The sequence below is a fragment of the Homalodisca vitripennis genome, chromosome 1 (assembly GCF_021130785.1).
Source record: "Homalodisca vitripennis isolate AUS2020 chromosome 1, UT_GWSS_2.1, whole genome shotgun sequence".
NCBI lineage: Eukaryota > Metazoa > Arthropoda > Insecta > Hemiptera > Cicadellidae > Homalodisca > Homalodisca vitripennis.
Window position 1 is genome coordinate 116,416,618 of NC_060207.1, and position 16,435 is coordinate 116,433,052.

Genomic DNA, 16,435 nt, shown 5'->3' on the forward strand with positions numbered 1-16,435 from the left:
TGTCATGTTTGTGCCAACACGACCAGAAGACCACAAAGAAGGCAAGACACTTACTTCATGTGTATCCCCTGCAATGTGTCTCTGTGTGTACACCCATGTATGATGGAATACCATACTTATAGGAACTTTTTAGGGCCTAAACCATACTCTGGACCATGTAAATAAAGTTTTGTTCTAATATTATTTATTTAGTTTGTTTATCCTAGTCTTAATTGATTTATAAAAAATAAACTTACACTTTGGAATCAAAATAATATATATATATATATATATATAAATTTAAATATGTATATTTGAATTTAGAAAATATCAATAATATGAAATAAATAAACATAAAAATAAAACTTATGAGTATATGATTATGCAGATGCAAAAAAATAACTATAATGCAAAGTAGTAACCAAGTGCCAGAAAAAAAAACCCGGGCCAGCAGATTGCCCCTGTGCTGCCATAACCCGGGACTCAACAGGTTAAGAACGAATGGATCATTTTCGAACAATTTCGTTTTCGGGTTGAACGGCAGGCACATCATCGCGTTAACGATGAACTTCAAGTGATTCAACATATTCATCGTAGGCCGGGGTACTAGTACGAGGCGAATTGCGTATCGCATTGGTTTATCGAGAAACAAAGTGTGGCGCATCTTGCGTAAAGAGAGACTTCATCCTTTTTACCTGCAAAAGGTACAACATTTGCTGCCGACAGATTACCCTTTACGGTTAAACTTTTCTCATTGGCTTTCTAGACAATGCTGATAGGGTGAATTCAATTTTATTTAACTGATGAAGCAACTTTCACGAGAAAACGGGTCTCTTCAATTGTAGAAATAGTCATTTATGGAGTGAAGAAAATCCACATGGTACCGTAGAAACCTTTTTCCAACACAGATTTCACATTAATGTTTGGTGTGCCGTTATTGATGACAAAATTCTAGGACCATTTGTTTTTTAAGGAAACCTTACAGGAAATATGTACAAACAATTTCTGAAAAATGATTTACCGGTTCTTTTGGAAGATATCCCTTTACAAAAAAGATTATAAAAATGATTTTCCAACCACGATGGTGCAACTCCTCATTTTTCTTTAGTAGCTAGAAATCATTTGAATGCTAATTTCTTGAACTGGATTAGGCGTGGTGGACCAATCAACTGGCCACCACGATCGCCTGACTTATCGCCTCTTGGACTACTTCTTATGGGGACATATCAAAGCTATGGTGTATAAACGTAAAGTTGATACCAAGGAAAAATTACTCATTAGAATTCGCAACGCATTTGACAGTATAAGAAACAATCCAGACATAATTCGCAGAGCCACCACAAATATTTTACGTCGAGCAGAGTGCTGTGTGCATTGTGAAGGAGGGAATTTCGAACAGTTACTAAACTAAGGTTAGTTATTTTGTTAGCATTTTTTTTTTTTTTTTGCAATAGTGAGTGAAAATAAAAGTTTATAAAAACATGTACGTTCAGCAAGAAAAAAAGTGTAACCGATTTTGTCTATTTCTTCGTACGTTATTTTATTTAATTAAAAATTGATTTTCTTAAAGTTTACGTATAATTTTTATTGGTTTATTTTACATCATTATCTTAAGAAATTAATTCTTTACAAGTTTTGTTAAAGAATTTTATGTGTTTGTTACACATTTAACAAAGTTAATCTACTTGAAACCTAAATGAAACTTGTTTTTGGACACCGAATTTTGCATATTCTTCAGATATCTTAAAAATTACTGCAGCTAGAGGTCTGGCACCAATTTTATTCAATTTTTTCAGTTCAATTTGCATAATATACATTAAATTTTACGTCCTGGGGTAAACGCCAAAAATAATTTAATAGGGCTCCCTTTTAACGGTGGCACTGAAATCTGGGCGAAATCTTTCACCCTGTATAGCTCACTAACTAAGCGTTTCTGGACCTATGTGTATATGAAATTTTTTTCATTATTTTCACCGTAAGAACAAATCCTGACAGTTTCTCCGTTTCTTCATGGGACACCCTGTATAACATGAATGAATGAAATTAAAACATATGTACCACATTATATTATAACTTTAGTGGTTTCAAAGTCTTATAAGGTCTTAGGCAACTAAACTGTCACAATTGATCTAAGTTTAAAACTTAAATTTTGATTGTTAAGTAGGATATAAGAAAAGGGGGATTTTGATAGGTAGGATTGACAAAGTTAACTTTAGTTAAGAACCATCATAACTTTATTCTTAGCAGATTTTCAGCTAAGTATCGCTGGGTCCAGCTCTTTCAACCAATCCTTGTCTTCTTTTGGTTAGTCCTTGTCTTTTTCCAACCAAACCTTGGCTTCCTTCAGCTAGTTCTTATTTGTCTTCCACCATCTGAAGAAAGAATGAAATTATACTCTCATAATCAATAATTTCACATGTTTATTCAAATTGGATCCGTTGTAAAACCACACTATTGCAAGTTATTGTCTCTAGATCTTCTGACCAACTGTCTCTAGTGTTCTTTTTGATCTTCTTCAGTTCTCCTGTAATGTATCATATTTGGCAACCTATATTATCTATCCTCTTTATTTTTCAAAACTTCCTCCAAATCTTTTCAGCTGGTTTTCTCCAATTCCCCTCCCAGTGACTTCATTCTTTTTTCTATCCCATTGTCAGCCAAACAATACTCTCACAAGCTTGAACCTCTTATTTGAAACCTTTTCATATCCTTTTGTTTAGTCTAAGCCTCTGCTTCCTACAATGATATAGATATGAATACATGTTCGAGCAATCATTTTTTACATCTCAGTAGTATATCCTGCTTTTTACTGTACATCTTTTAGCTCCAATAAACCCTCTTCTACACACTGCTAAGACATTTGAAACAATTGTCTAAGTCTAAGTGTAACAACAAAATAATGATAGTAGAGAGTAAGACAGGTAAATATAGTTATTATTGAATACCTCCTTGCAAGTAATTTGGGGTAAATTTAATAAATCTTATTAAAGTCATTATTTAAATAAGAAGCTACATATAAATGTGACTGCTGCTTTAATAGCGGGAACTAGTTGTGAGTTAGTTTTATAATACAATGAAGTTCAACTATAAAAAAAATGAAATAAATGCCAATTTGACTATTGAAGAAGTGGATGAAAATAATGAGAACCTCACTAGTATGGGTCTTTTTCATATTTATTTGATTATGTTTGTTTGTTGCAAAACTCACTGTTGTGCCTGCAGGTTCGGGTGTACTGAATGCACTCGAAAATGGTGTCTGTCAGTATCCCAAGTTAGAGGGCAGATTCCCCCAAGTGGCTGGGGTTAGTTTTGCATTTGATCCTGAGCTGCCCCCGGGGTCACGGGTAGACCCCCAGCTGGTGCGTATTGGGGACGAGTACCTGGTACCCACCCAACAGTATCGCCTTGCTACTAAGGCATACCTTCACACCGGCTGTGATGGCTACACTATCTTCAAGGACGCTCCTGTTTTGGTTAGTCTGTCATAGATATCTTTTGCTTGATTTGTTAAATTAATCATTCACAAATAACAATAGATACAATAAATCAATTGGAATTACATATAAACTATTTCTACCTGTGTATGTGCCGTGGAATGGTTGGAGTAAAACAGGTGAAAAATGGTAAAACATGAATTCTTATGCTTGTTTCTCTCTATTTCTTTAATCTGGTCTTTATGAGACCCTTCATCATTTAACTAATTATGAAGCCATATTAGACCATTACAAGTCTACATATAAACATAAATTCATATTTATTTAAAAAAATGTAGTTAGGTATGTTGGTTCCTCAAGTTTATTCTCTCTTATCCTTGGGAAGATAATAGGTTCAGAATAGGTTGGACATATTACTGATGGACAGAATACTCTTAACAAGTCTGGTTGTTGATTTAGGTAAATATTGTGCTACTGTGTATTCACGTGCTTATTTCTTGTAGGGAAATTAATTTACTATACAACCCTAGATATTAATTAGAGAAGGTACTGTGGCAGCAGCAGCCTTATTTGTTGGATAGGAATTCTTATCTCAAGCTATTCTTGTGATATGGATGACATTCTCTTAGTCTTTTGGTTTGTTTTCATATGCAAAATTTCACATTTTATGTAACAATGTTTCACTATATGTCTAATAAAGATATATTGTTGTCCAAAGAGTAGGATTGAATATGTCTATGAATTGAACAATAACATAACAAGATACACAGAAAAGAGTTCCTAGTACCTGTAAGGGTATTAATCACTAATTAGAGCTTTTATTTTTGTTCAAATAGTTTACACTTTGTCATGCACAAAAACACCTTTAAAAACTAAACAAATGTGCAATCTAGATATATCTAAGGTTTTGACTTTGTACACACTTGTAGTTAGGTAGCTCACAAACGGTTACATTTATTCAAATGAAATTGTCAGAAAATGTTCACTAAAGTATGCTAAATGGATCGGTATATTTTAAATAAAGCTACTATAATAAATGTTCCAATTCATAATAAAAATCTGATGTTGTTAAAGTAACATATTATTTAATGAAAAGATACTTAAAAGTATGCTCATTAAAAAGTCAACACTAAATCATGTCTGGAAAATATACTAACAATTTTAGTCTATTTCAAATCTGATTGCGGGTATTAGGAGGACAACCTAAAGTGATTCTAAAAAAAAAATTCAAATATCCAACAAGCTTAATCTGTAAAACCTTCTAAATAAAAATTAAGTTCTAAATTATTTTGCATTAATGCATTGATAATTTTGAGAATGACTGTTATTTCTTTGTTGAACATTGTTCTTGGCAAAGGAAGATAGGAAAGAAAAATAGTTTTTCAGGGATTGTTATCAAAGAGGGTTGAAAAATTTCACTATGTCATTGTCTTTCAATGGATTCTTGATGGAAATTTATGATATCTTAGTTACTTGATGTATTGAAACTTTTCTGAAAACACGAGTAACGAGATTAAGATTACATATCATTAGACTTTTCCATCAGATGTCTTAGATACTTTTGTAAGTGTTGGTAAAAGAAATGTCACTGTTACAAATTTTCTGTGAATTATTCTATATCCTAAATCCACATGATCACTTGTCTCAACCCAAGCAACTGAATTTTTACTATTATGGTTTACTAAAAATAGTCAACCATTGATTGAATTCCTTGAGTGGATGAAAATTAAGTTCAAGAATAGCCAAAAGCTTCATTTTTACCTGTGTGAAATCGAATGCAGTGTAATTAAATGTTGTAACTTTTCTAACCAAATGAAAATTACCTTCCGTATACTCCTTGTAAGAATGCTTTGATCTGTAGGTGGATGAAGATGAGTGTCCAGAGTTGGGGTTGGCCATCCAGAACCATTTCGAGGCCATCAAGATGAGGTTAGGAAAGACCAAGCGGACCAGCAAACACAGACAAAGCCTCGTTACACTTTCCAGGAGGTAATAATAAATTTAGTAAACAATTATTTTTCTCATGTTTTACCTTTCTTCATTACAGTGCTGGTTAGGTTTTGAATTCAAGTGAGGTTCTATCACTAACTCCTTTTAGGATCTCTATGATGATAATTGAAATCTAACATTTATCGTGGTTTACAGAGTATTTCCTTGCAGAGATGTTAGATCTGTAACTGTTACTTTTTAATGTTGTAAATTCTGATAAAATATTGTAAATGTATTTATTAAATGTATATTTTCTGTCCACAATGTAATGTTTGAATTTTAATAAGATCATACTACTCTCAATTGGCCATAAACGTCTTCATCTGGAAATCATATTATTAGGCTCATTCCATTCACTCTCCTCTGGTCATGTAGACAATACTGTCATTTGATCTTCCTGCAGACACAGTCTAGTGAAGATGTTGGATAGTAACGAGTTAGATGGGCCTCCGCCACTGCGTCGCGCATCTACCATTGAGACTCCGACACATGGTCATGCAATGCCCCGCCTCACACGGCGTGCATCTCTAGATGACTTGGAGCATGACTCCTGCACTCTCACGCCCAGAGTGGAGCAGCGGATTGTGCGGCTCACACCCCAGGTAAGATTGGTTCATCATGCTCAATCTGATACCGGTTATTGCTACAGTCGTAAGTTAAAATTTTAATTATATGTTGTGTAGATTCGTCAAGAGCTGCTTTTGGAACGGCAGAGAATAGAAGCAGACTCAGTGATCCAGGAAGTGGAAGAGACAGACTCAATTTCACCACAGAACAGTCTCAGCAGGAACTAACCCACAGACCCATCAGCTCAACTTGTCTCATTTATAATTAGTTATGTCCAATTTCTGGTGTGCCTCGAGTCATTGTCTTAGAATACTTTATCTTAATTTTATTTATAACTATTTTTATTTTGTGTTATGAGTATTTTACTTTTATTTTTTCTATTGACGTTGACATTTTCAGATATTTATTAATTTTTGTTATTACGTTTAGAATAAAGTCTTAATTTATATTATAAATTTGATATTTGACTAAGCTTTAAAATTAGCCAGTAAATTAGTCTTAGTTTATTTTAAAAGACATAGGTCCTAGAAGACTAACAATCCATTTAACAGATCTAATTAGTCCACTACTTATACCGTCACATCAGCTTTATTAGCATTTAGATGTTTTTATTTATTAACTATAGTGGTTTGTTAATTATACACTTTAATTGTGTATATTTTCTGTGTTAAGTCTATGTTTTTAGAAATTTTGATCATAAGCAATTTTTTTGTGTTCAATGTTTTAAAAGGCCTAATTTAAAAGAATACTTGTAATGTTTTAATACTCAATTTTTCTATATTAACTGACAATACTTTTTCTCCAAATGAAATCATACTGTTATAGTTATTTTAAAATGTCTTAGTAATGGTATTAACCCTTTAGTTGCCATAACTTCAGGTAATCAGCAACTGCCAAGTGTCAAATGGACATGCAAACACAGATCTCTCAGTGACAAGTAATTTTCTTAATTTAACAATTTTTTAAATATCCATTTAAAATGTTATTTAAAACTTATTATTTAAAACAAACAATTAACAACAATGTTTATAAACATTTCAAACATCATTTAGTAGTTGATAGTGTAAAGTTTTAATAATAAAACCCAATATTACACAATTTTTAACATATAATTAGGACCCACATAAGATATGAAGCACGTGGCATCCAAGTAGTTGGGTTAATACCTACAAAATTATAGCAATAAGGAGACAGCATCTTCATTTTCACCGTATTAGAGTTCCATATTACTACAAAAACAAAACAGCTGATAACTTCCAGAAGGAACTCAAAAGCTGTTAAAGGAACTTTTTGTGGCAATACAAGGGTTAACATATTTCTTTAAACTTAATTCTGCTCATTTTGTTTTGTTACCTGTTTTCATTTTATCTTTAAAATCCCAATAATATAGATGGAAATATTTCATATTGGAAATTTTTAATTATGCAAAGTACAGTTCAGAATCTAACATACTAATCTAAAACAAAAGTGTCCAAATTTCTTTCTTAAAATTTATAATTCAAAAGATTATAATTATAATTCAAAATATTTTACATATGTGATACAAATATAAGTAGAACTTGACATAACAAATTATATTAATTTGTCCATAGATATATCACAAATATCAACAAACTATGAGCATATTTAACAAAATGTATAATTTATAACATACATGTTGATATAATTTTTCACAGAAGCGGCAATCTCTGTATCCTGACGGAGGCAATTTTGATCTTCTTTCACAGTAAACTCTTTATAAAATCCCACAAATACACTTAAACTTTAAATTATTATTTAATCATTGAAAATGTGTTTATCAGGAACTGTAAAAACTTGCTAGCATCAGAGTTAAATTATTGTAAAAAAATAATAATACGGGTTAAAAATCAGATTTTTATTGTTCCACATTATAAATTGTTAAGTTGATAGATGATTGTAAAAAGTCAAAAATTTGTATTAGTATTAAGTTTAAGATTTGCCAAAATTCACGACTACATATTTTTGCATATTTTACTGTCCGAATTTTGAGAAGGTTTGTCTGATGTCAAGTTTTGGATCAGAACTGATCAGTTTTCAGAAATATCACACTTTTCTTTCAGAAATATATAGTAAATTATTTATTGAGTAATGTGTTTATAAATTAATTATCACTGTGTATAAAATTAACAGGAAATGTGTTAATCAGAAAAACTACAGGAAAATATGTTATTTCACAAAAATAATTTAAAATGTTCCTTTGACGGCATACAAGTTCTAAAATTTAGCTATTGTTATAAATTTTGTGCTATATACTAAAATTTTATGTATTTTACATGTTTGTGTATGAAAAAATATTTGTACTAAGCAAATTATAAAAATGTTACTGATTTTTCAGTTCCATAAAAGTTGAAATGGAATAAACCTTAATAAAACTGTTGCAACTATAACAGATTTAATTTTCCAATTATAATACACTGATTTGTAACTATTATAATAAACAAATTTTTTCTTTGTTAAAAATACTATTAGTTTCCATTTAGGCGTACGCCTACCTGAAGCTGATCTTCACCGTTAGAGTCACAAAAATCATTGTATAAAAAATCACACATTGTATGAATGATGGCTTTGATTCACCATAATGTTAAAATTCACCTGATAAAAATCAAACATTACCATATTAACAACTAACATCTGTGTTATTACTCAAAATATGTATGATTTCAACATTGTTGCTAATCAAGTACTGTTCAATCCTGTCATTTATAAATTATTGTAAATTTTGTTTACTATAGCTATCTGAATTAAAAAAACCATTCAGTACCATTTTATGCATAAAAAGTAATGCTCTTCCATTAGAATACTGGTTGTATAGGTAAGCTTACTAGAAATATAAATCTGTGGGTTAAACAGAAGTATAACCCAATAGGTTATCGCATTGTTAATGATTGTTTCTACGTTTGCCATCGATAAAGCATTTTCCACTGTCAGACCAATGCCGTTTTTATGCTTACACAGTTTTTTACCAAATTACTTGTGCCAAATAAAATGCTCAACCACAATCTTGGTTTTAACAATTATGGTGGTCAAAGAAGGTGAAAAACATTTAAATTGAATAGATTTTTCTCAAAAACATGAGAAATAAAATAATGAGTATTTAGCAAATGAGAATAGGACCAATTATTTTATTAACTCATTAAGAGAGTACGCACACTAGTTAGCTGCCAGCTGCACATTTGGGGCTCCGTTTTTGACATGCAGCTAAAGTTCAAAACTGCGCTATAAATAGGAAGTCGTCTCAAATCCATAAATGTTTTCACATGATAAATTTAGATTTTAATGTCTCATTGCTAATAGTTTAAAAAAAAAATAGGATTATCTGGTAGTACTAATTGTTTATAATTTATATTCAGTGTAAAAACAAGAATTTATATTCCCTCAACTTTATTAAATATAAGTTATAAACTATAATTATCATTAGATCATTACATCTTTAACAATAACCATTACCATTGAGGTACTTGGTAATATCTATAGAAAACTGGAATTCCTAGCTATTATCAGTGCTAGTAATTATTTCTCATCGGATAATTTTAATGAGGTAGCAAATACAAGTACATTGGAGATATAAGTACTGTGCTAGTGTAACTTCCACCCAGTGTATTGCTATATCTCATAATGTCAACAGTTGATCATCATCATTGCTGTGAGTGCCAAACATTTCATTGTCAAGAAGAGATCTTCCCAAGTCATTGTTATTTATAAAACCCACAGCCCTGACCAATTAAAAATTAAATTGATCTACCCACTACAACTGAAAACAATAATAAAAGTAATTTAAACAATGCTAATTCCATGTAAAAAGTATACCTGCTTTATCGAGTTAGCAGATAGCTCGTATTGTTTTCTAAATTATAAACAATTAGTATTAACAGTTAATCATATTTTTAACATACCATTAGCATTGAGACATTAAAATCTAAGTTTTTCATGTGAAACATTTATGGATTTGAGACTACTTCCTGTACACTAGAAATACAATAATCCAAAATTAATAGGACCAAGTCTATTTCGGATAATCGAATTTTCAGATAAGGTGGGCTTCCATTAAATCTTCCTTCCGGTTGATATTGATATCTAAAGACGGAACAACAGCATCACGCACACACACGTACACACCTATAACGAGGGTTGGCATTCACTATTTATAGCCTTAAAACGTAATCAGTTAGTAACGGGAAGCAAACTTACAAGTTTACAAAGTAACTCACATGTTTTTGTTAAAACTTACCAATATTTCAGCATATGCACAGAAATATCATTATGGCCGACAACACAGTTTTTACTAGCTTTTTAGTAGCAATCACTTACAACTGGTTCATTGCCACTGGTTCACTCACGAAACACATTTTTTAGTCAGAAAGTATATTTTTATGCTGTAGTAATGTACAAACCAATTCATAAAAAGTTTTGGTTGCGTAACTTTTTGTTTTTAAATAAATTTATATCAATAACAACTAAATTATAAAAAAATATAGTTCTTGGAATGCACTTTGGATTATTTGGAACTTAGAATAACTGCATAACAGATAATTGCGACCCCAGTGAAGAAGCAATTGCATTTTGAGTTTACAAAAAGTATTGCACGCATGCTTAAGTGAAAAAACTGCTGTCAAGGTTTTCCTTAGAAAAATATATCAGATTTTGGTCAATAATATATTCAGTAGAAGCAGAAAAATATGTCCATCTAGTGGCAAATTAGGAAACAAGGTATTAATATTTAGTTAAGTTTCTCCATTGTTTGGATCTGAGACTGTTTAAAGAAGGTAATGCAATTAAATGAAAAACGATGGTGAGTGACAAGATTACTTATGAATAAGCATTTACAGCAAATAATTGACAATGAATTAATTTATAAAAAAAACATTAAAGGGTTAAGTACAAGCCTATTGGGTCTATACGATCCTCGTAATAGCCTACAGGGAAACTAAGGGACCTACAGTAAAAGATTTGTTCTAAAGTAAAACTAGTTTATGCTCTGGAAATTGAAGGGTCAGCATGAAGACCATCAGAAGAGAGTACTTATTATGTTGAAGGTAACTCAAATGACCAGTTTTGTGGTGTTTTACAATATCAGAAAATATAACAATAGCTTTTATTAATTGTTATCAAATGATGATTTAAGTAATTTGATGAGCTTATGTAAATGTTGAGACCATACATAACAAACAAGAAAACCTGCTATTTAGGAGAAAGATGTTGTCCCAAGGTAAGAATGAGTTGTACTGTTGTAATTATACATGACGTTTCCTGAATTGTAGTACAGGATGGTAAAGGAGGTAACATTCAAAAGCTCACATGTCCAAAATTGAAAAAAAATCGAGCTGAGCACTGAATTATAAACTGTTAGTGAATGTCTTTATGACTACACATCTTTTCCAGTCAAAAGCTCACACAATCTATTTTTAAATCAATATATAAATATCACTTTCCAAGCAAAACCACACTTATTTTATTGACAGTTCCAAGCAAAACCTCACATGTACCAAGAGCCAATAGGAGCACGCCTTGCAGGTCACGTGACCTGTCAAAGACGTGTCAGCTGTTTTTTATAGCTGTCCATCAGTTTGAGGTTATGCACTGTAGATTTTGCATTTACAATAGTAGTCATAGTGTTTTCATGTGAAAATATGGAAAATATTACCTGTGAAAGTGGTGTATTAGTTAAAAATACGTCTCAAGGAATTAGGAAGAAGTTTAAGAAAACCTACAAAGCGTGTGAAATTGCCTAAGAATTTAAGACATTCTGCTCCATCTGGTTGCAATGTTTTTACCCCGTGTAAACATAATACTAAGGTATTTCAGTGCTGTAAATTGCGCCCTCAGGATGCATTGAACTATCGAAAAAACCTGTACTGTTCTTCTAACAAACAACTACAAGATCAAAAAGTAAGTAGACTTATTTCACATTCTGGAGTAAAGCGTCAGAGATCCCGCACAACTAATTGCCTAGGCCTAGGCCTACCTAAAAAAAGTAAATCTCACAGCTTTTCGGCTCATTACGTGTTTTCCCTGTGGCTAATGGAAGTAATATCACAGTCTGCAAATCATTTTTTTCTGCACTTAACTAAATTCAAATCAGACAGGGTTAGGCAAATTTTGAAGAAACTTCGTCTTGGCAAGGACTTTGTAGAAAACCGAGGTGGTGATCGAGTAAGTGGTAAGAGTATTCTAAAAGAAAAATTCTGTTAGAGAATTTATAGGTAATTTAAAAAGGTTCAGAGAGCCCATTACAGCAGGAAAAAAACCAAAAGAGTCTACCTCAGTAGTGACCTGTCAATTAAAAAGTTGTGGACTATTTATGATAGCTCTACAATTTCCAATGATCTTAAAGTCACAAAATCTATGTTTAGAGACGTATATTCTGCAATGAGTTCAATATCGGATTCAAATCCCCAGCATTCGGACATCTGCAGTTTTTTGTGCAATGATGGATAATAAAATAAAAAGCGCAACACCTCATGAGAAGCAAGGACTTTTTGTCCAAAAGACTATTCACAAAAAACGCGCTAAAGCATTTTAATGAACTCTTGAAAGAAGTTAAAGGCAATGAAGTAACATTATGTTTTGACATGCAACTGGTTTCAGAGTCTTCCACGAACACCTGTTCAACAAGCATTCTATGCAAGGCAGCTGAGCCTATACAATGTTTCTATTACGGATGTGAATACAAAGAAGCCTGAATTTTTTATGTGGTTCTGAAGAGCAGGCGGGACGTGGATCTACAGAAGTTGGGTCTGCTCTGATAAATTTTTTTGAGCTCCTACAAATTCGATGAATCTATCACCCATCTTAGACTTTTCTGTGATGGGTGCACGGGCCCAAAATAAGAATAACCATATTTTGCATTGTTTGATGTACTTTTTTGGCTAAAACGGAAGGGAACTTGGAGACAATTTCAATTACTTTTCCTGTCCGTGGACATTCTTTTTTTACCCGCAGACAGAGTGTTTGGCAGAGTAGAAAGAATATTGAAGAAAAAACCAACAATAATAAATAAAGAGGAATATTTGGAAGAGTATAGGAAAGTGGGTCCTGTCAAAGTTCTAGGCACTGACTGGAATCTAAAGGATTTGAAGAGTTTTGGGGGGGAAAGAAGGTTTTCCTCAAACCATTAGCTATGATCAGTGGAAAAAAAGAGAATATTTATGACAAAGAAAGTATCCTCTAAAGGCACCATCTCAGTGAGGGTAAAAGCCAACGAATATTTTAGGTTCGAGGATGAAAACCTTAAACAGTTAACCCTACTAAAAAAGGGAATGAATTAGGCAACTATTTTAAAGGCTCCGCTTCGAGAAGTGCCTTTGATTCACCCTATTACCAATGCAAAGAAAAAGGATGTTGATGGCCTATTGAAAATCCTGTTTGGTGAACATTGGGGTAGGGATGAAAGCCTCTCCTGGTACAATGATATAATACACGGAGAAAATACACCAACCATTGAGGAAGAGATCGAGGTGCCCCAGTGTGACTGCCTAGAAGACGATTGTGCGCTTCACATTTAGTGTAAAGACTTATTAAAACACAATGAGAGATTTTCATTTCACTTTATACATGATTTTTTTAATTCCTAGAATATAAATTCAACTCTTTAATATTCTTTAAGTAATTAATCTTTTTGGTATTTTAAACTTTGTGGTGTTAAATAATATAATATTGTAATCTGTATATAATGTTCTTATTAACCTTTACCTAGACATAAATTTGTGCCTTACTTAAGTTTAATTTATCATTCAATTACTGCAAATGAATCCAGTCAAAACAACACAAAATGAACCTCAGTTCTGAAACAAAAGCTCACATGTCCCAAAGATTCAAACAAAACCTCACATGTCCAAAAATTTTAAACCTAAATATTTAGTGAACCTAGCACACATTTTAGGCTCGAAAGCTTTAGAAAATGTGTTTTGGGGACAAGGAAAAGGTGTAGGGCAGCTTATTTTTTGTTTCAATTAACAAGGTTGCTGGAGAAGAGTTTTTCTCTTTTTCGTGTAAATTTTGATTTGATGGACATGTGAGGTTTTGAATGTTACCTCCTCATGTAGTGTTTTCAAAAGGTTGCAATACTACCAAACTAAAATTTGAAACTAAACAACTAACAACTTTTCTTAAGCTACAGCAAAAAATAACTAATCTTGTACCACTTAATGTGAATGCTTACTCAAAAATACATGTCCTTCCTATCTATCTCCCGTAAATTGACCTCTGCAACTGTACATGAAATACCGGCAGCATGCAGGGAGGTTACCTATTCTATGCATAGATTTCATACGCTCCAATTCACACAATCTGCTGTTGTCTTGTGGAAAATACACATCTGAAATGGATATCAGCAGTATACTCTTAGTTTAGATCCGATCATAGACTCTCAATATCTACTTGTACTATTCACATAAATTATAATAGTTCATTCTTCTGGCAGCAGTAATGAGAGAATTTATGTATGTCAGATTTGGTAGTGAAGGTCAAATCCATATTTTCAAATCCAATTTCGAGTCAAAAAAATAATTTTTAGAATCTCAAATACTAACTTTTGATTTAATTAAAATGATTACTGTACCAATATCTACCATTAATAAACTTTTGTAGACCACTCGATAACACAAAAAGTGATAAAAATACCATTCTGTTTTAAAGAGATGTGTAGCGGTTCAGGGGAATGTCTATATTTAATACATAGATTATATCCTCTACCTTCTACTTTAATAGAGTATAATAAAATGGGCATCCAAACGATATGTCTTTTGCAACTATATGCTTGTAATACTTATAAAACAAATTTTCAACAATGTTTGAAAATATTTCAAACTACTCTTGATTGCTACTCTTGATTACAAAAATATTAAGGTTTAAAAATATCTGTATGTTACAGAGGAAATATTTATTATACAACTACACAACTTGTGAGGTAAACTAGCTATTGTCTGTTAGTTTACCGTTTATCAGTTGCCACAACTGCACAAAGACTAACTGCAGCAATGCATGAACATAAATGTAGAAAATATGAATTGCAAGTATATACATTATGTACCAACCTGCAGTATTCCATACAAAAACACGTTTTAGCAATTGATAACTTACATACGATCAGCTATTGTCTGTGAATAGACGAAGTATACTTGCAAAGATACACGTACATACAGTATATAGAAAATATGAACTGTAAGCAAAATGTTATGTACAAAATTATAATTTCTTAATTACGTTATCTATCTACAGGTTTTCAAACACAAAGCATGACATGTTTTAATGAATGGTAATTTGTATACTACTAATCAGCTGATAATTAGTGACACGGCAGATTCGATTGTTGAATTTTGTTAATCCAAATCTTCATTGAAAATTAGTGGATTTGAGATACGAGATTTGGACACACCACTATGTTCTGTTATTACAATTTGGGAAATTTCGTTACTTACAGGTCTTATCAAATACAATATTATACTGTCTGATGTTTTTGTATCACTGTTTATTTATTATCTATAAAGTTCTTGGAGTAATGTCCACAAACTATTTTTAGATTTAAAAAGGATTGAATTGATCATGTGAAAGAATATTATGTGCTTCATTTTTTAATAATAAAATCAAAATTATATGTATAAAATTTGTATTATCCAACAAAATTTGTACTAGTGAAGTCCTCATAAATCTATACTGTTATATACAAATCAAATAATCATATACAAACTACTGAACCAATTATTGTATTGTAATTTTACGTGGACTTTCTTAGGGTCCCTGGTTAACACAGAGGCCTATTCTTATTTAATAAATCCCTCTAGGCTATGCCCACTAAATGGCTATGGTCTCTAAATTTGTGTAAATCTCATCTTGGTCTAAAGTTACATTACAGTAAACATATAATGATTGAAAGAACTTGTTAAATGTAATCAACTTTTCTGTGAAAAACCTTGTTTTATGACAGCACAACCATAAGTTTAATTAATTTAACCACTAATTAATTTGAGCACTGAGTAAAAAAATGTCCATATCAGAAAATTTAATGTCTTAATATAAATATATTTTAACTGTACATTTTAGCAAATATGCAGTACTTGGTCAGTACTATAATGCAGATATCAAAGAGAAAGTTACTTTTATTGTAAATTTAAAGACTGTTATAAAACCCATCCTAGTTGTCTTTTGACAGAAGTAGCCTTCTCAGTCTTTTGTATGCAAATACGTTTTCCTGGTCTTTGACTAGAAGTAAATTACAATGGTCGTAAGTAGACGCTTTATGACCAAGGCTTCTCAGACTTGTGTATGTGTATATATTTCCTCGATAGGGGAAACTAGGCACAATCAACTATGACACAAAAAATACTAAGATCAGAATAAATTAGAACGGCCATAACTATACACTTTTTGACATTTTCTTGATGCGGAAACAAGGCCAACTCAAAATCGGTGTCAGAAATTTACATGTGCAACACCTACAAATTTGTGTG

The 16,435-nt window shown here is 31.8% G+C and overlaps 1 protein-coding gene across 4 annotated transcripts in view; it reads left to right on the forward strand.

Annotated features, from left to right (window-relative positions):
• The window catches only part of LOC124369876 (5'-nucleotidase), a 56,621-nt gene extending 49,838 nt beyond the window's left edge, over nucleotides 1-6,783 (forward strand). For all 4 annotated transcript variants that reach the window (XM_046828015.1, XM_046828032.1, XM_046828042.1 and 1 more), the window contains 4 exons: nucleotides 3,202-3,452; nucleotides 5,275-5,402; nucleotides 5,806-6,004; nucleotides 6,086-6,783. In XM_046828015.1, coding sequence (XP_046683971.1) covers nucleotides 3,202-3,452; nucleotides 5,275-5,402; nucleotides 5,806-6,004; nucleotides 6,086-6,196 — 689 coding nt within the window. In that variant the 3' untranslated portion in view covers nucleotides 6,197-6,783. The remainder of the gene's footprint in view (nucleotides 1-3,201; nucleotides 3,453-5,274; nucleotides 5,403-5,805; nucleotides 6,005-6,085) is intronic.
• The last annotated feature ends 9,652 nt before the right edge of the window (nucleotides 6,784-16,435 follow it).